This window comes from Vulpes lagopus, chromosome 6 (assembly GCF_018345385.1).
Source record: "Vulpes lagopus strain Blue_001 chromosome 6, ASM1834538v1, whole genome shotgun sequence".
NCBI classification, from domain to species: domain Eukaryota; kingdom Metazoa; phylum Chordata; class Mammalia; order Carnivora; family Canidae; genus Vulpes; species Vulpes lagopus.
The window spans coordinates 89822799-89847834 of NC_054829.1; the positions used below are offsets into that span (position 1 = coordinate 89822799).

At 33.9% G+C, this 25036-nt stretch overlaps 1 protein-coding gene across 5 annotated transcripts in view; it reads left to right on the top strand.

Moving 5' to 3' along the window:
- Positions 1 to 25036, top strand: part of CCSER1 (coiled-coil serine rich protein 1) — an 880050-nt gene that overhangs the window by 758852 nt on the left and 96162 nt on the right. For 4 of the 5 annotated variants that reach the window (XM_041759583.1, XM_041759581.1, XM_041759582.1 and 1 more), the window contains one exon: positions 3215 to 4407. The exons of the other annotated variant lie outside the window; for it this stretch is intronic. In XM_041759583.1, the coding sequence (XP_041615517.1) occupies positions 3215 to 3274 (60 nt within the window). In that variant the 3' untranslated portion in view covers positions 3275 to 4407. Of the gene's footprint in view, positions 1 to 3214; positions 4408 to 25036 lie in introns of those variants that run through there. 5 annotated transcript variants of the gene reach the window in all.

Consider the following 25036-nt stretch of genomic DNA (forward strand, 5'->3'; position numbering starts at 1 on the left):
AAAAATAGATAAAAATAAAATAAAACTTAGAGTCAAGATTTAAAATGACATTACATTCGGTTGTGACGCATGGTCCAGGACTAAATCTTGGGTTGTGCAGTTGAGTAGCAACATTAGTAGTAGTATTTAGTAGTAGTGCTTGAAGGGCTTTGATGATATTTGATTAATGAAAACTATTACAATGAAACCTATTGACATAGACAATAAGAAGCCATTAACTAGGAAAAATAGCAGAAAGTTTAATAACTTACAAAAACAGAATGTATGGTATGGTTTCATTTTGGTTAAAAAAATGAAAATGAATATTCAAAAATTGATGTGATCATCTCCATTTGGTAGGAATATGATATTCATATTCCTACCAAATACCATAGGATATTGTATTTCCTTATTTCTACTTACCTCTTTTTGTCATATTTTGCAGTGAACATATGTGCCTTCATAATAATTTGTAATTGTAATGTAGAAATATATTTTATTTAATAACTTAATTTAATAATAATGTAAATAATTATTTTAAAAAAGCAATTCTGCAACACTGCTATAATGAATACAAAATTATGTTTGTACAGTGTATTTGACTTCAAAATAAAAGTAAAATACATACAAAATAAAATAACTTGGAAATTTTTGAGGAACCAAAGTATTAAGATATTTTGTTCTTAAATATAATTATTAAAATATTAAATATTGGGTTTTTTTTCAAATTTGACAATATTGAATTCATCATATTTTAATGTCCAAGATGATTAATCTATTTTGTAACCGATTTGCTTAATTTACAATTCATCCAGAGTGGTTAATCGTAAAAAAGAATTGTATCTTTCGAGTTTTTGTTATTCTTACAGTGTAGTCACGGGGAAACATTTATCCTCATTAGTTTAGCTTTTGTATTTCCTTGCAGTCCTCTCCATGTTCTACTCGCTAAAAATGAGGGAGAAGTACTGGGGCAACTCTCTGACAAGAGAAATGTTGCTATCACATATTTTCGCAACATTTGTGTCTCTGAATATATTCAACCTATTAAAATCTTTTTTCCCTTCATTTTCCTAACTTTTTTTAGAATATTGAAAGGTAAATATGTGTTAGAATTTTATTGAAAATATGAATATAAGGAGGATTAAAATATGCTGGAAAACAGGACTCCAGGTTTATAAAATACAAAAATATAGGGATCCCTGGGTGGCGCAGCTGTTTGGCGCCTGCCTTTGGCCCAGGGCACGATCCTGGGGCCCCGGGGATTGAATCCCATGTCGGGCTCCTGGTGCATGGAGCCTGCTTCTCCCTCTGCCTGTGTCTCTGCCTCTCTTTCTCTCTCTCTCTCTCTATCTCTCTCTCTCTCTCTGTGACTATCATAAATAAATTTTTTAAAAAATTAAAAAAATATATAACAGTATATTTCCTCTGTCTTTTCACATTCATTCAGCTAGCATTTGGGGAGCAAGTACTGAAATGTTTATTTGCTAGTCTTAATGATTCTGCAGACTTCTTAATTTATTTAAACATGTTTGGTTGGCAAATACATGACTGACTCAATGTTTGACACGTACTTATAATTCTGTTTCCTTTTGTATCAAGGCATTTCACCCTTTTCATTTATACTGTCATTTAAAAAATAAAAATAAAAAGCAGTATCCCTGGCACTGAGACTGTAGCAATGAACAGGAGATAGACAAATATTAAAAAACAAAATTCAATAGAGTAAATTTGCAGATCTAATTGGCTTTATTCAATGATTCATTAATCAAGCAATATCCTATCTACAAAAGAGAATGGAATTCTGGAGAATTCTATTCTGTACAAATAGAAGACTTTTATAGGCTGAATGGGGGGGAGTGATGGAAAAGGGAATTTTAGATAAAGAAAAGAAAGACTGTGTTGGGCAAGGTCACCTTCCCTTGGGAGAATGGCTGGAGTTTTGTCTTGAAACAGCATCTTGATGAGGGAAATCAGAATTTTGAAAATAGTACTTTCCAATATTGCTTGCTGCTTTGAAACTTCCTCAGTTTGGTTTTCATCTTGTCTTCCTACTTACAGGCTCCACACATTGAGACTATATAGCATCACAGATAAATTTACAAAACAAAAACAACACTCACACCCTTTACACTGTGTTGTGTTTTTACTTTTAAAACTCTCCCTCGTAATCATTCACTAAGACTTAAAAGATAAAATTTCCGTTACTCAAGCCAGCACCATAGCTGCTGAAATTACATTCCTTATTTCTGTTGCAAACACAAACATTTTTTTACACTTAAACTGTGCCAATGCAAATTGCTATTTCTTGTTTCTTTTGTTTAGAGTTTTGTTTTCTTTTAAGCATTTTATCTGGAATGTCCCTTCCCCTGTAATGTATCTCTTTTCCCACCTTGCTTCAATTTCATATCTTTATTTGACTACCCAAACTGGGGGTGATTTCTCTTTCTGTAGAATTATGTCCGCAGTTATCAATCCTATATAACTTACTATAGTCGTAAGTTACTGTGAATTCTCATCAGTTATATATATTGCTATATGTCATATGTCAGTCTTGTAGTATGGCTTATCTTTTTAATATTCATTTAAATCCAACTAAATTCTACATTTCCTTAGGGGCAGGTGCCCATAATCTATACTCTTTGGATTATGTATTTCTTTTTATACATACTGTCTGCACAATAGAATTTCTTTTTTTTTTCTTTGAAGGTGAAAGATCATGAAATGTTTCGATTTCTGTCACTTAAAACTATAATGAAGTACAGAGGTTAAAATAATTATAATTGCTGCAGGTAAAATTATGTTGGATTTTGTGTTTAGGACCTTGAGTGGTGATTATGGTTTAAAAATATATCAGGAGAGCCATGTAAGATCTACCTAGTACTTAATTACCTAAATTTCTTTAAGCCATTTTCTTGAGAAAAACATAAAAGAGAATTAGGTAAAACATTTATTTTCCAGTCATGAAACCAAAGGAAATAATAAAATTTTGCCAATTAATCTTCCTTGTTTCACTTTGCATAAAATGTATTTAATTGGATCTTGGAAACTTTTAAGCATTACTAATAAATATCAATAAATTTTAATAGGAATTTTGACTTAGAAAATCATAAAAGTTTTTGTTGATCTGTGTTTTTAGGTGTTTATATGTTATAAATCTTCATATGAAATAAAATTTCATTTCATTTCATTACTTTGATGTCATTCATTTATTTACTTTTGTTTTCTTCTTTTCAAGGCCCTGTGGAATCCTACATGCACTGAAGGTTTATTTAAACCAGTACATATTTCAACCTAGGTTAAATCATTTGACCATAAGCAATGTATCACCAATCTGTGACATTTCAAATATTGAATAAAATCAACTTTCCGTAATTTCATATTTTAGCTCTTTCTCAGAGTATGTAATACAGAAATGTTTCCATTCCAAATATTTCACACTTTCTGCATTTGTAAAAATTGCACAAAAAAACTGAAGATTGAACTATCATATTCCTACCTTATTCTTACTGTATTGTGACAACAAAAAGATTTATTTAAAATTTATTTCTATATGCAAGCTATTTCTAAATGTAACATTCCACTTGGCAGTGCACATTTTTTGTTCAACCTTGTCCACCATATCCTTTGTCTCTCTGGTAATACTCTTCACTTAATTTTACCATGTATTCTGTGCACATTACGTAAGTTTGAAAACAGTGCTAATTTCTCCCATCCGAGGGGTACATTTCCTACTGAAGAACCAAATTCTCTGTTTCTCTTGTATTGAGACCAAAAGATGAAAGCAGTATGTCTTCAAATGAAATAAATAAAAGTCTTATTCTAACTATATAGAAAGTAAAAAACCTGTATTTATATCTCTAAACATGTAAAGAAAGTTTATTGGATACTGACTGACCTCATATTGAGGGAAGTTTCTTGAATGTGTCATGAAAGAATGCTTGTCTTCTGGACTTGGCATCACTGCGTGATTTCTTTGTATCCCTGTTTATTGCCTTTTTTATAATAGCACACTTTAATTATTAAATGGCCAGGCAGCAGCAAGGCACTCCTGAATGTTGTAGTTTATTGTTGTAGTTTATTGTAAGGGACACAGCTCAGAAACGATTCAGTATTGTGGGCAGGGTGCAAGGGCAACAGAAGAGTCACAGAGCTGAGAAGAATCAGGTTTTACAGAGTTCTCCATATTTTGCAAATAGGCAATGAAATAATTGTAATTAATGGTAGTAACATTCAAATGTATGTTATAAAATTTCTTAAATTATTAGAGTCATTATGTAATATAATATGAATGATCAAATGCTGGGTTTAAACCATGGTGTTAAAATAAAATTATAAATATATTTATTTACATGAAAACATTGTATGTGTCCTTGTTGACTTTGCCCCTTAATACATCCTTTTATAACCTAAGATACAAAACTTTTTTGTTTCTCTAAGTTTTCTATAGTTTATTTTGTAATCTTATTCTTATCTCTTCCTTTTTATGTCTAATTTTATATTTGAAATCTTTAAATGTAAATAAGGTAAGAAACTCCATCACCTACAATAAAGCACTCACCTGGTGAAGATTTTTATGTGAATGGCCAGTATCCTTTTAAAGAAGAAGAAAGAATTCAATTAATGATATTTTGACTAAGATGCAAAGACAAAAAATAAATAAAAAAACAAAACTTGTACTATCAACTAGATTAAGTCAATAAAGAAAGATATTTTTTTTTTCTTAAGAGCAATGTAGCAGAAATTTGTCAATACAGACCAAAAAAAAAAAAAAAAAACCACTTACCTCAAATGGTACAATTTCAAGATTGTTTTTTAACATCAGTGAGACATTTCAGAGCTGTTCTCTTGGAAACTATTCTCACAGTATTTCTTTTCTTTCTTTCTTTCTTTCTTTCTTTCTTTCTTTCTTTCTTTCTTTCTTCTTCTTTCTTTCTTTTTTTTAGTGGTACTTGGGCAAAATATATATCAATGAACATGTTTACATGTTAATTATTTTACTTTCATGAGGAAATATATTTGGACTTTCTCACATATATATTATGTAACTGGATCATTTAACTATTAAAAAATATATTTATTTGATTACATTGAAAGTGAATTTAAAAAACATAATGGAGGTATTTTTAACGTTTTTAGAAAAATGTGCAAGAACCATTGTAATTACTATGCATTCCAGCATATTCCAAAGCAAGGTTAGTATTTGACAATAGGCATCAGAGTATATCTGACAGTTGCAAATAATGCAACTTCAGTGTTTACTGATGACAGGAAACACTATGTTTTACTGTGATTCCTATGTGCTTGTCTGAAATATTCTAACAGCACTAATTCAAAATAAGAGAATATTTATTTTCCTAATAAAGACAGTGAAATTTAAAGAGATTAAGTGTCTTTCTCAAGTTCATGTAACTTTTATAATAATATCAAAGTCCTAGACTGTGCTCAGGGGTTCCACATCAAAGTCAAGGTTTTGTTACATTTTTCTGATTTCAGAACACTGGTGGATTGCATAGTGGCAAAACTCCATACAAATTATAATCTGGATTTCATATACACATATATAAATAATTGTATCGGGATCCCTGGGTGGCGCAGCGGTTTGGCGCCTGCCTTTGGCCCAGGGCGCGATCCTGGAGACCCGGGATCGAGTCCCACGTCGGGCTCCCGGTGCATGGGGCCTGCTTCTCCCTCTGCCTGTGTCTCTGCCTCTCTCTCTCTCTCTCTGTGTGTGACTATCATAAATAAAAAATACAAAAAAAAAAAAAAAAAAGAAAATTGACTAAAAATAAATAAATAAATAAATAAATAAATAAATAAATAATTGTATCTTGTGTATACATTACATATTACTAAAGATTGAATTTCTTTGAAATCTGCATGATGGTCTAGGGATAATTGTGATGATAAAGCTTTCCTGTGTGAATGTCTAATTCTTCTCTAACATGTGTAACATGTGGAAATATGTTTTTATTTCAATTATTTCAAGGAAATAATTTTTAATAGAATTATTTATTCAAATATAGAGAAGTGCATGGAAGGGAAACTATGGCCACTTTTTGCTAGATATTTTAATGATTTTTAACACATGTTATCTACTGTTTAAACCATGAGAATTTAATTTGTCGTGCTCTGTAATATATGCATGTTAAATATTTTATTTATTCACATTGAAAAATATAGGCAACTTATTCCCAATTGGATTTTTGACATACAGATATGTTTTTGTTTTTTCTCATGAAGAAGCTAAAGTAAGTATGTTATTACACACATAAGATTTTGTTATAACATACCTAACTTACTTGTTAAAGGTTTTGAAATGGTATCATTTTTCATAACTTCCTAAATCTGATATTGTTTTAAATGGCTGTTTGGACAACAAAATATACTTTATTTCCTATATTTATTACTAGGGAATATCCAAATTTAACAAAAAAAGATGCTTGTAATGTTGTATTTTGTGCCTATTTATCCTCACAGGAAATCCAAATGTTCTGTACTACCTCAACATATTTTTGTTGTTGTTGAAGTATAGTTGATAACACAATGTTACATTAGTTTCAGATGTAAGACTTTGTTATTCAGCAACTTTCTATGTTATTCTATGCTTACCACAGTTGTAGCTACCATCTGTCACTATACAATACTATTACAATACTATTATTTCCTTATGTTATACCTTTTACTGGTGACCTATTCATTCCATAACTGAAAGACTGTGTCTTCCACTTCCCTTCACCCATTTTGTCCTCCCCACCTCTCTGGTAAACATTATTTCTCTGTATTTATGGGTCTATTTCTGCTTTTTGTTTATTCATTTGTTTTGATTTTTAGATTCCACATACGAGTGAAATTATATGGTTTTTGACTTTTTTTGTCTGACCTAATTCATTTACCGTAATACACTCCAAATCTATCCATGTTGTCACAAATAGCAAGATCCCACTCTTTTTTATGGCTGAGTAATATTCTTGTGTGTGTGTGTGTCTGTGTGTGTGTGTGTAGCACATCTTCTTTCTCCATGTATCTGTTGATGGACACCAGGTCACTAATGAATCTTGGCTATTATAAACAATACTGCGGTCAACAGAGGGATGCCTATGTCTTTTTGAATTAATATTTTTCACTTCTTTGAGTAAATATCCAGTAGTGGAATTACTGGATCATAAGATATTTCTGTTTTTAATTTAATTTAATTAATTTCAGCATGGTTAACATATTGTTATAGTAGTTTCAGGTATAAACTTCAGTTTTTAATTTTTTTAAGGAACCTCTGTGTTCCATAGAGGCTGTATCAAGTTACATTCCCACCAACAGTGCATAAGAGTTCCTCTTCCTCCACATCCTCACCAACACTTGCTATTTCTTATCTTTTTTATTCTAGCCAATCTGACAGATATGAGAAAATATCTCACTGTGGTTTTGATTTGCATTTCCATGATGATTAATGATGATGGGTATTTTTTCATGTGTCTGTTGACCATCTGTATGTCAGGTCCTCTGCCTGTTTTTTAATCAGATTATTTGTGGGTTTTGGTGTTGAGTTGTTTAAGTTCTTTATATAGTGTGGATTTTAACTTCCTATTGGATGTATCATTTATGAAATCTTCTACCATTAAGTACATTACTTTTCATTTTGTTGATGGTTTCTTTTGCTGTGCAAAAGCTTTTTACTTTGATGTAGTCCCAATAGTTCATTTTTGCTTTTGTTTCTCTTGCTTGAGGAAATACATCCAAAAATTATTCAAATTATTGAATGACTAATGTCCAAGAAATTATTACCTATGTTTCTTCTAGGAGTTTTCTGTTTTCCCATCTCACATTTAGGGCTTTAATCCATTTTGAGTTTATTTGATTTATTTTAGGATTTTATTTTTAATAATATCCACACCCAATGTGGGGCTCTAATTAACATCCCCGAGATCAAGAGTTGCATGTTCTACAGACTGAACCAGCCATTAACTCCATTTTGAGTTTATTTTTGGTATGATATAAGAGTAGTCCAGTTTCTTCATTTTCATGTATGATGCATTCATTTGCGTGTAGCTGCCCAGTTTTTTCAGCATCATTTATTGAAGAGACTGTATTTTTCCTGTCGTATGTTCTTGCCTCCTTTGTTGTAGACTAATTGACCATATAAGCATGGTTTTATTTCTGGGCTCTCTATTCTGTTGCTTAATATGTCTGTTTTAGTGCCAGTATCATAATGTTTTTATTATTACAGCTGTATGATGCCTGGAAATAAGGAATTGTGATACCTCCAGCTGTGTTCTTCTTTTTCAAGGTTGGCTTGTCTATTTAAGGTTTTTTGTGGTTTCATATAAATATTAGGATTATTCTACTTCTGTGAAAAATGCTGTTGGTATTAGATTACATTGAACTGTAAGACAGCTTTGGTTAATGTGGGCATCATAACAATATTAATTTTTTCCAATCCATGAAAATGGTATATATTTTTATTTTTTTAATGTGATCTTCAGTTGCTTTCATCAGTATTTTATAATTTTCAGAGTATAGGCATTTCACCTCCTTGGTTAAGTTTATTCTAGGCATTTTATTCTCTGGTGCAATTCTAAAAGGAATTGTTTTCTTAAATTATCTTTCTTTTACTTTGTTGTTAGTGTACAGAAATACAGCTGATCTCAGTATATTTATTTTGTGTCCTGCAACTTTACTGATTTCATTTATTATTTCTAGGAATTGATTTGCATGGTTTTTTATAGTTTTGTATATATAGTATCATATCATCTGCAACTAGTGACAATTCAACCTTTCCTTACCAGTGTGGATGCCTTTTAGTTCTTTTTGTTGTTTACTTGCTGTGGCTAGGACTTCCTATACTATGTGAATAAAAATAGTAAGAATAGACACCCTTGTCTTGTTTCTGATCATAGAGAAAAATTTCTCAGCTTCTCACCATTGAGTATGAGGTTGGCTGTGTGATTTTTACATAGGGCTTTCATTATTTTGACGAGTGTTTCCTCTAAGTCCATTTTATTGAAAGATTTTTATTATGAATGGATGTTGAATTATGTCTAATGCTTTTTCTACATCTACTGAGATCATATGATTTTTATTCCTCATGTTGGTGATATGATGAATCTTGTTAATTGAATTGCAAATATTGAATCATCTGTTCATCCCTGAAATAACCCCTCTTTCATCGTGGTGAATGAATTTTTTAATGTGTTGTTGAATGTGAATTGCCAATATTTTGTTGAGGATTTTTGTATCTGTGGTCATTATGGATATTGGCCATTATAAATATATTTTTAATTTATTTTTTGTAGTGTCTGGTTTTGGTATGAGGGTATGCTGATTCCATAAAATGTATTTGGAAAGCTTTCCTTCTTCTAATTTTTTGGAATTGTTTGAGGGAAATAGTTATTGACTCTTTAAGTGCTTGGTAGAATTTACCAGTGAATCCAGCTGGTCTTAGACTCTTATTGGTTGGTAGTTTTTTGATGACCAGTTCCATTCCTAGTAATAGTTCCTTTCAGAGTTTCTATTTATTCTTGATTTAGTTTTAGAAGATTATGCATTTCTAGTGATTTTTCCATTTCTTCTAATTTGCTCAATTTTGTGGTATATAACTTTTCACTGTATTCTCTTAAAATCCTTTGTCTTTCTAAAGGTGTCAATTGTTACTTCTTTTTTATTTCTGATATTGAGTTCTTTCTCTTTTTTTCTTGATGATTATCTGTTTTGTTTATCCAAAGAACCAGCTGTTAGTATCTTCTTTCTTTTCTTTTCTTTTCTTTCTTTTCTTTTCTTTTCTTTTCTTTCTTTTCTTTTTCTTTCTTTCATCTCTATTTCATTCATTTCTACTCTGCTCTTTATTATTCCCTTCCTTCCACTTCTATTGGGTTTTTTTTTCTTCTTCTAGTCCCTTGAGATCACATTATTTATTTGAATTTTGTCTTATTTTTTTCGATAGGCCTGAAGTACCAAAAATGTACCTCTTAGAAATGCCTTTATTACATTCCAAAAACTTTGGACCATTGTGGGTTTTTTGTTTGTTTTGATTTTTCCTTTGTAGATTTTAATACATTTTTTTAATGTAGTGATATTAGTCTTTCCTACAAGCCTAAAAGTTCCATGAAGTAAGGACTATAATCTCTTGCTGACCATGGTATCCTAGGGCCCCAGTACTTTATACACAGCAGGTACTCAGTGTTTTCTTAGCAGATACAGCCTTTTCCCACAAATCCATATTAGTAGATACTCTCCAAGGAGTAGATGGAGAGCACTCTGTGCTGAGGCTGCCCTGGTTTGTGGCCAGAGCTGAAATGGGCATGAGATGGGGCAGTCTCTGCGATCTCTGTGTAGAGGATACTCTGTCAGGACAGCCAAAGCTAAGGTAAGCATGGACCAGGATGGGGCTGGGTTCTACATGCAGTGGAAACCATGGTAGGATAACTGAAGATGAAGTATTGCAGGCTGAGGTACCCAAGAGTGCTAAGTGTAGTGGACACATTAGTGAGACATTTGGAGCCAAAATAGGTGTGAACCAGGAGGTCCTGGGGAACCCTAGCAAGCTGTCTAGATCTAAAGTGGTGCAAGCTTGGAGTGGTCCACATTACTTTGCATATGTGTTACCTTTGTGTGATGGCTGGAGCTGCAGTTGAGTGCTAAAAAAGAGTGTCCCTATGTCTGCCATACTGGGGCTACCTTGGTCAGAGAGCTGGGGCTAGTGTGGTCCAGGAGCCCAGGGCTCATGGAGCCTACTGAGGTGGTAAGCCAGCTAGAGTGCCCCGAGTATACTCCTATCCATACTATCAAGGTGAGGGAGAACATAAACCATGGTGCTCACCAGCTCCCCCAACCTAGGGAGAGCTCCACCAGGACCCCCTCCATTTGGCATATATCTGGAGTTAGTTCTTCTATATTCTATCTGGGTTTTTTTTTTTTTTATCCTATCCTATCCTATCCTATCCTATCCTATCCTATCCTATCCTTTGTTTATCTGTCCATTTGTGCTCCAGGGTGTTTGGGGCTATTGTGGGCTAGGGGCCTGGGTCTTGCTGAAGTTGCCGGCTGAGTATGATGCCTGGACCCTGCTCTCATCTACACTATCAATGTATAAGAGGAATGTAAACCTCCCTTTATTCAGTGGAGGTGTAGAGCTGCATATTTTATATACTAGTTGCTCTTCTAAACTATGGCATTTTTTTTTCTGTGCCCCATGACAGATGAATTGGCTCCAGTCTCCTCAGTAATATCCCTCCCCACTGCATGTCAGAGGGTTGGAGGTGGAACTTTCTATGCTACTATGTCTTTGTCTCTCCTGACATTCTCTGTGTGGTCTCTCTATCTTTTGTTGTGCAGAAGCTGTTCAGTCAGCCTTCAGTTCTTCAAGCAGAATTACTCTATAAATAGGTGCGCTGATGGAGAAAGTGAGTTCAGGGTCTTCCTGTGTTGCCATCTTATACCTCTTAACATCATATGTATGATTGCTATTTCTAAAGAAAATCTCTACCTTGGTGCTTTTTTGGTAACAGCAATTACCGTTATGATACGCTGGAACTTGAAACTGTAGCAACTTAACTCATATTTTCAAATATATGCAAATTTCATTGGCTATGGTTGAAACAATGATAGATTAATGTATATATGCTCCATTGAGAAGAACTGTTATTTTTTTCTATTAATAAGAATTAAGAGGACACCTGGATGGCTCAGTGATTGAGTTTCTGCCTTTGGCTCAGGATGTGATTCTGGGGTCCTGGGAGGGAGTCGTGCATTGGACTCCCCGCAGGGAGCCTGCTTCTCCATCTGCCTATGTCTCTATGTCTCTCTCTGTGTCTCTCATTAATAAAAAAAAATAAAATCTTCTTTAAAAATAAGCATTAAGGACTGTTAGAATGTTCTGTGCCTTCCAAGTGATGTCTGTTAGATAATCTGAATTTGTATGATATGTTGATAACATTAATTGTATTGGAGAAGAGTAGGCTAGGCTGTAAAATAAGGGGGAAAGACAAAGATGTAAGCATCTTCCTTATTGTATACCTCAAATCAAACATCCTGAGTGTATGGCTTATTCTCTTCTATTTTGTGAACTCTTTTCTCTGCTTGTCTGTTTTCCTCTATGGATGCTATATGTATTGTTACACATATAGGCAGTTGATGAACAGGAGGCTCAAATGATAAAATATTTATTTCTTGGTGACTGTTTCTACTGTCAGAAAGATATTCATTGGATATTTAATTTATAAATATCATGGTTCAATTATACGTACATGCATATATGAAATGAGGAACCCCTTATTTTAAAGTTATCTTTGTAAAAAAAGGATCTTGATAAGATGAAGGCAATTCATAGGTTGCATAAGCATTTCTTAGGAAGAAGGGAAGAGCTGCTTGGGTCCTGGGAACATCAATGATGAATGAATGCTGAGTGGATTCCAATGAAAGAAAGCAATTATTGCAGCAATGGTAAAATCATTGTAAGATCTTTTTTTTAAGATTTATTTCTTTTAGTTTTCATTTTGTTTATTTTAGATAAGACTCCAGAGATGAAAGAAATATTCTCTCCCCCCCATAAGGAAAAATAGCCAATAACTTAAACTTTGATAAGCAATCTGGAAGGTTTGTATACTAATAAATTTTGAGTATAATGATCATGGATACTGAATAAACGTGTGAAATTCTACTGAAGTTCTTCATGGAAGTTTCTTCTTCATAGGACTGGCAAGATTTCTGACCTGGGAAGAGATTTATTTCTACCCTTTTCCACTAAAGATAGCAGAGTAAACTTGAAAGAACAAGTAATTTCAGTTAGCAATACATTTTCTACATGAATTTTAATTTTCTTTACCTCATGGTTTGTGTATGTTTTAAGAAGTTATTGTGTCATTGTAGATTTAGGGTTTAATTTACATGTTAGTACAGTTTTTATATATTTTATGATTTCTTTTGTTTGAAACCTCTGCCATCTGACTGCCATTTGTAGCCACATGAATTTTAAGGATAAGACAATTAATGACAAGTTTCTTGAAAACTACCTTATCCATTTCAGTAATGCAAATATAATACAAGTGAACATTTATATATGTAAACAAATACTAAATACTGATTTTCTAATTCTTTGTTTCCAGAATGTAAGCTTTAGAAACCTAAAAAACTTTTTAAAATTATATTGATATAAGGGAATAAAAAGCATCTAGTAGAGTGTCATGCAGATTTTATACATTAGAAATTTATTGTTGGTTTTCAATGAAAAAGAATATTTGATATCTGATAAGCTTAACATAAAGGATCAGATTCTCCAATTAGAATTACACAAATCATAGATCTTACCCAGTTTCAAGCTTTATTAATCATTTCAAAGGCTTTGGCAATCCAGCGCAGACGAAAGATGGACAGATCTTGGATATTGAGGGCAGCTTTCCGGACTCTTGCATCTTGCTACTGAACAGCACTCTCTGGTCCAGAGTAGTAGATCAGATTCCAAGTGAGGTTTTGTGTGGTTACTTACACAACAGAAAGAATGTTTCATCCGTGAAACATCTCCATTTTATATTCCACTGATGACATTTCAAAGGGAGGCATGTTTATAAATCCAAAGATTTTTAAGTTTATTTTTCAAATCAATCCTTAATCAAAGACAGCTATTAAAATTTCTATACTTAAGGGCCCTCCTTCTAGCAAGTATTATTAGTTTATTTTCCTTGAGATCTAGTTTTTATGTCCATAAGACCAGACAAGTGACCTCCCTTCTCTTTCCCTGAAGAAAAGTTAGTTGCTTTTATTCCTCCTTCCAACCTATTCCATTTCCACCATTTCCTGAGGATACTCTATTGGAACGGTAAACCCAGTCTCCTGGATTTCTCATTTCTCTTTGTTAAAAAAAATGCTTTGTAAGAAGTTTATTGGACTGAAGTTGCAGTTATTTTTGGTTTCTCTTCTGTGTTTTGAATGTTGCAAAACAGTTTGAGGCAAGAAGTAGAAGATTACTTTGCTTTTCTTGGAGGTTATCTTTGTGTTTCCTTTTATTTTATCACTTAAGGCAAACAGGAATTGTTGATTTTTGAAAGTCAAGAATTTTCATGATTGGATAAAAAAACAAAATTCTTTTAAAAAGATAACATTGTGTATCAGCTATATTAAAAAATAAAAATAAAAAATGAACCCAAAAATAACTTTGAAAAAAGTTTTCTGGTTGTATGCTGTAATATGCTATATAAGAGAAGAGCCAGTTATTTAGCTTCATATATCATGTTTAAAATTATAAAAAATTGCTTAGTTTTATTCTTTGGTTCCATTTACTATTTATACAAAATTACTCCTATTGGAGCAATGATTAGAATAGGGTATATGCTTTCTTCGTTTTCTTCTTCTAGTTATATACCTTATTATATATTTTACTGAATATAAAATACCTGGTTAAGATATTATAGATGTAGGCTTATTTCTGTAAAACATCTATTCTTCTTATACTTTGTTTCCCCCATTTAGTGTGTAGCAAAAGTACAGTAGAAAAATTCCCAAGAGAAAATACATATAAGAAAAACTGAATCCAGCATTTGCAGCATGATTTGTATGTTCTCCTGCTGTTTCACAAACAGACTGTGTAATTTCTACCCTCAAGTCTCAGTGCCTTTACTCACATCAGTCCTTTAACCAATGGAACTATTTCTTCTCTCTGGCTCATTCATATGAAGAGGAAAACAAGTTCCATATTCCCCATTCTGCCCCAACATATTACCTGGCTTCTCTAGGCATAATTGAACTCCACTTTTTTTTAAGCACTCTGTAGTTCAATAATGGCTAATATTTTTAGCTCTTACTGTAAGTCAAATACTGTTCTAAAGGCTTTACATATTTTAATATTTTAATCCTTACAGAAGTCTATGAGCTAGCTACTCTTATACCCTTTTGGAAGCAAGAAAACTGAGATAAAGGGAAATTAAGTAACTTGCCCATATCACACTACTAGAAAGTTACTAGGTTGCATTTAAGCATAGGTCCTCTGGACCTAGAGCCTGTACTTTAAAGCACATCTCTCTGTAGCCTTGTAGGTGATTCATGGAATACTTGAATTTATCTGTGGTTATTGCATGTGTGCTACTCTTATCACCTCAATTGAGGTATTAGCTCTTTAAAATTAAGAACATGTCTTATAGGATTTATCAACCCTCTTTAAAGATGGTGGAGGGATAGGAGGTGTTTAGAAGTAATTTAATTCAACTTCCTTGCTTTACAGATTTACCTAGGTAACAAGAGAAAATGGATTCAAAAAATTTACTTACTTGTCCAAAGTCATGACAGACAATTTATCGGGCATAGACTGAAGTGCTATTTGGGTTTTTGTTTTGTTCTTTTTTTGGTTTTTGTTTTGTGTTATTTTGTTTTACTGAGTAAAGACAAGCCAGCCTACTTTCATAACTGAAATATAAATCCTCATGGGCCTAAGACAGGATACTAAAGAGAAGGTGCATTCACATTCTTTGTTATGTAAGGTTGAGCAAGTGTCTAAACTTTAGAGAGCTGGATATGAGTAGGCTTTAACACTGTGGTTTTCAGGGGGAGCAGAAGTGTTGGAAAACCATGTCATGGATTGGAAAGCTGAAGGGGGCAAAGATGCCTCCCAACTGCAGTATTAGTCTTTAGAATCTTAGTCCATAGTAATTTCTATTACTCATGCCAAATCTACTTATGCTTCTCTCACTGGGAATACACTGTATACTAATAGCAGAGTAAAATAAATATTTTCCAAATGATGAGAGTTAATAGTACTGGTATCATTGTCCTCATGTTACACTCTTCTTTATCAAAACTAGAAGGAATAGGGGTACCTGGGTGGCTCAGTTGGTTAAGCATCTGCTTTAGGCTTAGGTCATGATCCCAGGGTCCTGAGATCAAGCGTGGCTTTGGGCTCCCTGTTAAGCTAGAAGTCCGCTTTTCCCTCTCCCTCTGCCCCTCCCCCTGCTTATGCACTTTCTCTGTCAAATAAATAAATAAAATATTTTTTAAAAGTTAGAAGAAATAGAGAAGCCCGGGTGGCTCAGCAGTTTAGCGCCACCTTCAGCCCAGGGCCTGATCCTGGAAACCTGGAATCAAGTCCCGCATTGGGCTCCCTGCATGGAGCCTGCTTCGCCCTCTGCCTGTGTCTCTGCCTCTTTCTCTCTCTCTCTGTCTCTATGAATAAATAAATTTTTAAAATCTTAAATTAGAAGAAATAATATCATAAATCAAATATTATGTTTAATGGGGAGATAGCATATACTCCTCATTCTGGGCTGTGATGCTTCTAAAAACAACAACTACCAAAATTCTAATAAGAGAGATTTTGCATTTGATTTTTGGAGTTATAATTATGTATAATCATAGTATTACAATCATAAGCAAATGTAAAATACTATAGTTCTTCTAGGTGGAAAGAATAATGACTAATATTAGGGGCTACTTCATGCTAAGTAAACTTTTCAATGCTGTGTGTGGATATCTACACACATATACGTATATCTTAAAAACAAAAAAGGTTCTATCACTAGTCTCATTTAGCAGAGTAGGAAATTAAGGCATAGCAAATTGACATAAAATTCCCACATTGATATCAAATACATGGTGACAAATCTGGGATACGAACCCATGCAGTCTTGATTCCAGAATTTACACCCTAATCACTACACTGTATTGGTTCCCCCAAATGGAGTGACATAGACTGAATCCATGGTTATGCTGCAGAAAAAACAGTTCCCAAATTTTAGTGACTTTAACATCATTTATTAATGGATTGCTTGCTTGCTTATGCTATACATATATTGCTGGCCAGCAGGCACTGCCCTCCCTATAACATTCACATTGGTGAAACAATGTGGTTTTTTTTTTTTTTAGGTTAGTCACAGCCCTTCAGGGAGAGAGAGTAAGTCACAAATTGCACATTAGATCTTAAATTTCCATTCAGAAGTGGCACATAACACTACTCATTTTATTGGTCAAAACAAAATGAGTCATATGGTTATAGGCAAGGGGGTAGTGAGGGCCCAACAACCATATGTCCAGAAGTGAAAAAAAAAAACATGAAAAATGGGCAAACAGCACTAATGCCTACTATCATATTTTTTCTGAATTAATCTGCTTTTAATTAAAATGTGAAAGTTGTCATTTGATAAATATGCTGACATAAAAATTCTTTGATTCTGTCGATTTTGAGAAAAACCTAATTCAAATGTTTGTAAGCCTATGAGTGAATACCTTCTCTTTAAAAGGTCACGTTTGGGAACCCGGGTGGCTCAGCAGTTTCGTGCTGCTTTCAGCCCAAGGCCTGATCCTGGAGACCTGAGATTGGGTTCTGTGTCAGGCTCCCTACATGGAGCCTGCTTCTCCCTTGGCCTGTGTCTCTGCCTCTCTCTCTCTCTCTCTCTCTCTCTCTCTCTCTCATGAAGAAATAAAATATTTTTTTAAAATAAAAAAGTAAAATGTCATGTATACATAATGTTATCACAATCTTTTTTTTAAAGATTTTTTAAGGGGATCCCTGGGTGGCTCAGCGGTTTGGCGCCTGCCTTTGGTCCAGGGCAGGATCCTGGAGACCCAGGATTGAATCCCACGTCGGGCTCCCTGCATGGAACCTGCTTCTCCCTCTGCCTGTGTCTCTGCTTCTCTCTCTCTCTCTCTCTCATGAATAAATAAATAAAATCTTAAAAAAAAAAATAAAGATTTTTTAAAATTGATTTATTCATGAGAGACATAGTGAGAGAGAGGCAGAGACACAGGCAGAGAGAGAAGCAGGCTCCATGCAGAGAGCCGAACGTGGGACTCGATTCCCAGGACTCCAGGATCACACCGTGGGCACAGAAGGCAGGCACTTAACTGCTGAGCCACCCAGGCGTCCCTATTTAAATCTTTAACATACAATGTAAACATATTACACCATATTCTTCAGATATGTTTCGGTAACTCTACTAGTTTTTCAAATATTTCTATTTTTATAAAAATATTTTACTTAAAATCAACAATCTACTGAGTTGCCCAGGATTTGCTGATGTTATCTCAGTCTTATTTTAAAAATAAATGACCATACCCATATCTATACTAGAGAATTTTTTCAAGACTACTTGACAATGTATTTCTAAGTATTATTATTGTACTTGTCAGGATAATTCATGGTGACAATGTTGTTCTAACATTTTTTAGCCATTTACCTCCTTACAACCTTATCATCAGGCATGTTTTTCTTCTGTAAATATCTCTAGAGATTTTCAGTGACAAATATAACATTTTAAATGTGTGAACAAAAACGACTTTCTTGTTCCGAAACAATATGTTATGCTTGATCCAAAAATAATTTGTACCAATCAAAACAAATAGATTTCATGTAAGTTTTTCTCCCTTCTAATTTAATTTTAAAGCCTTCTCATATTATCTTCTAAATCATGTATTATGTTTTCAACCTTTATGATATAAAAATATGGTCACATTCAATTCCCACAGTTCACAATTTACATTTTTTATTTAATAAGAAAATTATCTGTTAGAATTTTAATTTGTAAGCAAATCAAGCTTTATCTTTCTAAATGTATTTTTTATACTGTTGAGTATAAAGTGTATCCTTGGCATTATTAACTTCCAGCCTATTATTAGTTTGCTGATTCTGAGTATACTAATTGATTCAAACTATTTTCCTTATAAGTAGAACAAATAGGTCAACATTCATGAAGTCATTATGGTAGTTAGCACTACCAAAGCTATCACTTACTTTCACTTTAGTCTAAATATAATTACAATATATATGTATATATATATTAAGTTAGAGTTCTTGTGTTTTTTAAATATTTATACAGAATGAAAAGAAAATTTGTGAACACTAGAAGTATTTTCAGAATATGTTTTGCGGTCACAATTTCAAATCTTGTAATAGGATTTTAACCACACAAATTATAAAAATATATTAATTCCCATTGTTGGTCAATAATTAATTTTCCAAGCTTTAAAATAGATTTTTACATTCTTAAGCAATTTTTATGCATTAGAAATGTCATTAAAAAGCAAAATGAAACCACCAAAACAATAAACAATATTTAACAAGAGTTTATTGTGCATATAACAGCAGTTTATATACACTGGAAGCCTCCAAATTCAAAAACTGCTGTAGCATGAAGTTACAGGATGGCTTAAAAGTGAAAAGGAAGTTGTTTACCTTTTACAGGGACTGGTTATTACTGTAGGAGTTTCCAGATGGCAGGGGATTGATTATTTCATACCATTTTTAAGAAGGTGACTTCAGTTTCTTTTATAATTGTGAGAGGCATTTACAAGAAATAACTTGGATTAAATTTCACTCATGTTTATTAAATATGATAGATTTTAGTTCTGCTTATGTGGCTTAAATGGTTTTGTCTGCTCTGAGAATTCTCAAGTCTCCATTTTATTTGATATTAACTTTTTAAAAAGAATTAGGTGAAATACTTAGAATATTAGGTTGAGTATGAGTTGGATTTGTCACCCAAACTTTTCTAAGAAATCACGATTTTCATGAATTGACATTATTTTTATAGTATTAGGAAATGTTTACTAACTTTAGTGTATTGATCCGTGGGGCATAAAACCATATGGCACCACATACCAACCAATCACAAATGAGTAGAAACTGTCAGAATACATAGGTATAGTCAAAACCTTTTAGTGTTACTATAATTACCATAATAAAAATGTTTAGTGTGAGATGTGGTAATTTCAGGTAATTTGAGACCTTCTATCAGCTAATTGATTTTTAGGATTATATTACAGATTTTTATAGAGGAAGAGAAGAAATGCTAACTTATGAAGTACCTTTGAGTATCGGACACAGGTACATTTGTGCTTTTCAATATGCTCTGTTACTTTTCTATATTCTTTATTTCCATATGCAAAGAGCACATTTTATGTCTGTTCATATGAGCAACTATGCTGCATAGGAACCCGTTTTAACCCTTTTAGTCCCATCAAATATTTAAAACTGACTTCAAGTTTAATAAGAATAAAGCAATCATAAAATAGGACTGAATGAGATAAGGGCACAAATAAGTAAATTTTAACTTGAAAGAATATCATATTCTCAGACTGGAAAAATATGGTAACTACAAAAAAATCAGAAAAAATTTTGGTAAATAGAAAAAAGGATGTGGTCATAATTATTGTTCCAGGGGATCCGAGGCAACACAATTAGTACCCAGATGATAGTTAAATGTCTTCCTGAAGTTGTAGGTTTAGTTCTCATGTGATGTATTCAGGAAAACAAATCAATACAATGCAGTAAAGTAAATGCCATGCATTTCATATGTTCATTTATTTGACAAAATAGGTAATGAGTATGTTCTACGCCAAGTTACCTGTGTAGGTGTTGGGTACACACAGTAAATAAAGCAGCTGTAATTTCCACTCTATGCATTTTCATCTCATTCAGTACTCATAACAACTAAGTAGCAGGCCCTGTCATTATTCCTACTCTACAGACAAAAACATGAAGGTTTAGAGAAGATAAATAACTGGCCTGATTTCACAAGAAGTACTAAGTGGTCTCCATATTCATCTGATAAAGAGGACTAAGCCCATTATCATCACACCACCCCTCTCCAACAGGTACAGTGTTGGAAGAGTGATTATCTGAAAACTGCAAAAAGGCAGGGATGATGCTTTTGTTTCACTGAAAGACCATTTGCTAGGATCCCCATTAACACTATATTTTATTTTATTTCTAAAGATTTTATTTGAGAGAGCCTGAGTATGAGCAGGTGGAGGGTCAAGGAGGAAGGGGGAAGTAGGCTCCCCACTGAGCAGGGAGCCTGATGCAGGGCTCAATCCCAGACCCTGAGATCATGACCTGAGCCAAAGGCAGACACTAAACTGACTGAGCCACCCAGGAAAGAGCCCCAACACTATATTTTAATAAAAAGAGAAAGTAAGATGAAAAGGACAAAAGACAATAGACACTTTTGATTACATTTTGTTGTAGTGTGCCCTGGATTAATGCCTCAGAGACTGAGTTAATCTGAATTTTCTTTTATCATAGTGCATCTACATTTTTGAGTGATCACGCTAATGTCTTTTTTTTTTCCCTCAAGATTAACTTAACTTGATGGAGACTAACATGTATTTTTATTATCAACTGCATCTGCTGGTAAAGACCTTAATGAACAAAACTGAATTACAGTGCTACATTCTAATATCATAACCTAGTAATCAAATCTAGAAACTTAAAAAAGTTATCACAGCCCTAGCCATCCGATTCAGAAAGGGAAAGTAGAAGTCATCTCTGTTCTTTGTATAAGCTTGTGTAGAGCCATAGAGCAAGGAGCATATTTATAGCCCTTTAACAAGCATGTGTGGTAATTAAAAACAGTGAGGTTTCTGCCTGCATAGTCTGGTTCTTGGGGATGGAGATAACCACTTTTAGCTGACTCCAGGGTCCTCTTGAAAGCAATAGGATTGCACCGTGGAGTCTCTTATTTGTTTATCCTATGTGTGATTGAAACAGAGCTGACATGTTACTCCAGCGCTCTCTTCTGCCCTACTCGCTTAGGGAACCATATGTTACATTTCCAAGTTTCATAAATATGGGTAGCATTGTTCATCACAAACAAGTATGAGATCTCTCATTATCAGTGACTTACATTTAATAACCATCGGTTGGGTATCTCCTCTGCACCAAGGATAGGCACTGTAAGAGTTAGAAGGAGTATAAAACCAGAAATTTCACTCAGGATTGATACACATTAATGAGATAAATTATAAATGTCATCTTACTAATAAGTCTCTGAGTGTGATTTCTTAAGAACAATGACATCATGAATCATAATGGCTCACCACCTTCAAAGGATTAGTGAACTAATGTCTCATTTCTCAATAGTTCTAGATTTATTTACTTAGTAAAGTATAAAAGGAAATCACAGTGTGACCTTAACACTTAGCTTCTGGTCTGGCATTCTTTTTTTTTTAAGATTTTATTTATTTATTCATGAGAGATACAGAGAGAGAGAGAGGCAGAGACACAGGCAGAGGGAGAAGCAGGGTCCATGCAGGGAGCTGGATGTGGGACTCAATCCTGGGACTCCAGGATCACGGCCTGAGTCAAAGGCAGATGCTTAACTGCTGAGCCACCCAGGTGTCCCTGGTCTGGCACTCTTGTTCAAGAAGAGCTAATACAATTTGTTTATTTATTTTTGAGATTGTATTTATTTATTTGAGAGAGAGAGCGCGCATAAGAGGAGCAGAGGGACAAGCAAACTTCCCACTGAGCATGGAGCCCAACTCAGTGCCAGATCCCAGGAAGCTGAGATCATGACCTGAATGGAAATCAAGAGTTGGACTCTTAACCAACTGAGCCACGCAGGCAGCCCTAAAATTTACTTTTGTAAAAAGTACTTGGTAACTAAACGGTTTGTCAAGGAATTCTGTTGAGAAGAGAGATCTTTGGGCCAAAGTGGGGGAAATGCTATGAAGGGCATACCCTTTTTTTCAGTAGAGGTTTTAGAAAGTAAAGGACATTTTTTAGGTATTTTTATTCCTTTCTATAAAATAAGAAAGAAATGAAAGTTGAGGTAAAGTGTTCTTCTCTGTAACTTTTCATAAAACCTACTGGCAACATTCTATAGAAGGTTCACAAGGTTTGTTAGAAATTAAATACAATTTTTAAAAGTAAGAAATACATTGTGTAAATATTAATGAAGAGATGTTATAGAAAGCCACGTTTTATTAACTCTTGGCATATCCTGCAAAGAGAAATAGAATTTGATATCTGGCTTCCTATAGGCACATTTAGAGGCTTTTAGTGAGCATGGGTAATTGTAATTTTTATTCTGAATGCTTCTAATTCATTATTTTGGTTTTTAATATTGCAAGTAGAAGTTAGATTTTCTAAGGAGGAAATATTGAAGTTATTACTACACATAAACTCTAATGTTTAACTTTTCCAGTCATAGTAGAATAACTCTAGGGCACACACACACACAAACACACATCCCTTTCTTTTCTCATTTTACTCTCATGAGTAGGGATAAAATATAACTGTTCCTTTTTCATGGAATATTAAGAAAAACTACAACTTAAGTTACATTTCAGAAAAATTCACTGGTAAAAGAGATTTTCATGGGAGCATAGATCAATCAGAGATGATTAAAGGCATTTCAATTTTGTTGAATCAGGGTGAAAGCATTTATTAAGCGTTTATAAAAGTGGCAGAGCAAATGAATGAAAAGAAAATATTAAGTCAAACTAAGGGAGGAGAGCCAGAAAAAGAAATCTCTAGATAACCCATATTAATTTTTTATTACCCAATTTAGAGCAGTGATACTCAATTAGAAGCAATTCCCCACTCACCACATTCCCCACCCTTCCTTCCCAGGGACACTGGGTGATATCTGGAGATATTTCTGATCACCACAACTGGGAGATACTACTATAATCTACTGGGTAGAGCCGAAGGGTACTGCTTAATACCCCACAGTGCACAAGAGAGCTTCCCACAGCAAAGAAATATCCAGCCCTACTTGTCAATAGAGCCAAGGCCGAGAAACCCTGCTCTAGATGATAGTTATTAATACTGAAGTCTACTGGCAACTAAGATGTTTTATAGCACTTTTCAGGAAAATAACAAAAGGACTTGTTTACTTCTCTCATAGTGTTACTTTCCACCCGGGGAAGCACCATAATGTCATACTTCTAGACACTTCATTTCTCTATTTTCCCTTCTTACAACTGACTCAGAATTGAGTGTTTCTTAGTTCAAAGTAGCCTATATTCTCCAGGGTTACCTCTGAACACTCCTCTTTTCAGGCCATCATTTTCTCAGGACAGTGTTTGAGTTAAGGTATCTAGGGAAATAAATTTTGATTACAGACTGTTCTTATATATGCTTCTACCTGCCCCTTTTAGGCTTCAGAGTATCCTATACACACTGCATTCTAGAAACAACCTTGACACCCTCACAGACAGATATCTAATAAGAATTCTGTTTTAAGTATTTTTCAAAAGTCTAAATTTAGGGGATCCCTGGGTGGCTCAGCAGTTTAGTGCCTGCCTTTGGGCCAGGGCATGATGCTGGAGACCTGGGATCGAGTTCCACATCAGGCTCCTGCATGGAGCCTGCTTCTCCCTCTGCCTGTGTCTCTGCCTCTCTCTCTCTCTCTCTCTCTCTCTCTCTGACTACATGATTTATCTGTTAATTTTTGGCTACAAATTTTTTCCCATAAGGAACACGTATGTTTTATGATAATGGAATGAAATTTATTTTAAAAATAATATGTGAAGATGAACAAGTTTGATACAATAAAAAAAAATAAATGTATTGTGTCCATGACAATCATACTGTAGCTAGTGCTCCTTCCTGCCAACTTTAAAGTCACCTTTATTCTCAATAGATCAGCTAGAGGTCTGCTACATAGGGCCCCTCCAATGAGTTCTAGTATCACAATGAGTGAATGTAAAGTTCTAATACAGTTTGACTTATTTACCACCCCCACCACATTCACTTCTCTAACCTCTTTGACTTCTCCACATATACCCATTTTATAATATTACATTGTCTTTATTTCTTTTTTGTGTACCTGTCTGCTGCCCCTGCTTCTCTTATCCTTCTACTGGGAATTATCTACCACCAGATACCTTCATGCTCAATACTTCACCTATTAGTGTTTTTCATGGACTAAATAATTCTGTAAATATCCAGCTAATATTCGGTGTCTCCTTTCCTTGCTTAATTTTTCTCATGAACACTTGTCACCATCCAACATGTTAGTATTTTATGTATTTCATTCCCTTTCTCCCCAATTTGGATGTAGACTCAAAGAAGATAAGAATTTTAATGTTTATTTCTTTTTTTCATTGCAATACCCTTGAATTTAGAAAATAGCTGATCACAAACTGACATGCCTATGTATAAGGGATGCCAGGGCTTACAAGCACAAAACTGATGTCATCTTTCAGGAGTATCACATTTGTGTGTTTTGTTTTGTTTTTTAAGATTTCGTTTATTTGAAAAAAAAAAGATCTTATTTATTTGTGAGAGAGAGTGAGTGGGGGAGGAGCAGAAGGATAAGCAAACTCTGCACTAAGCACAGAGCCTGATAGGGCTCGATTC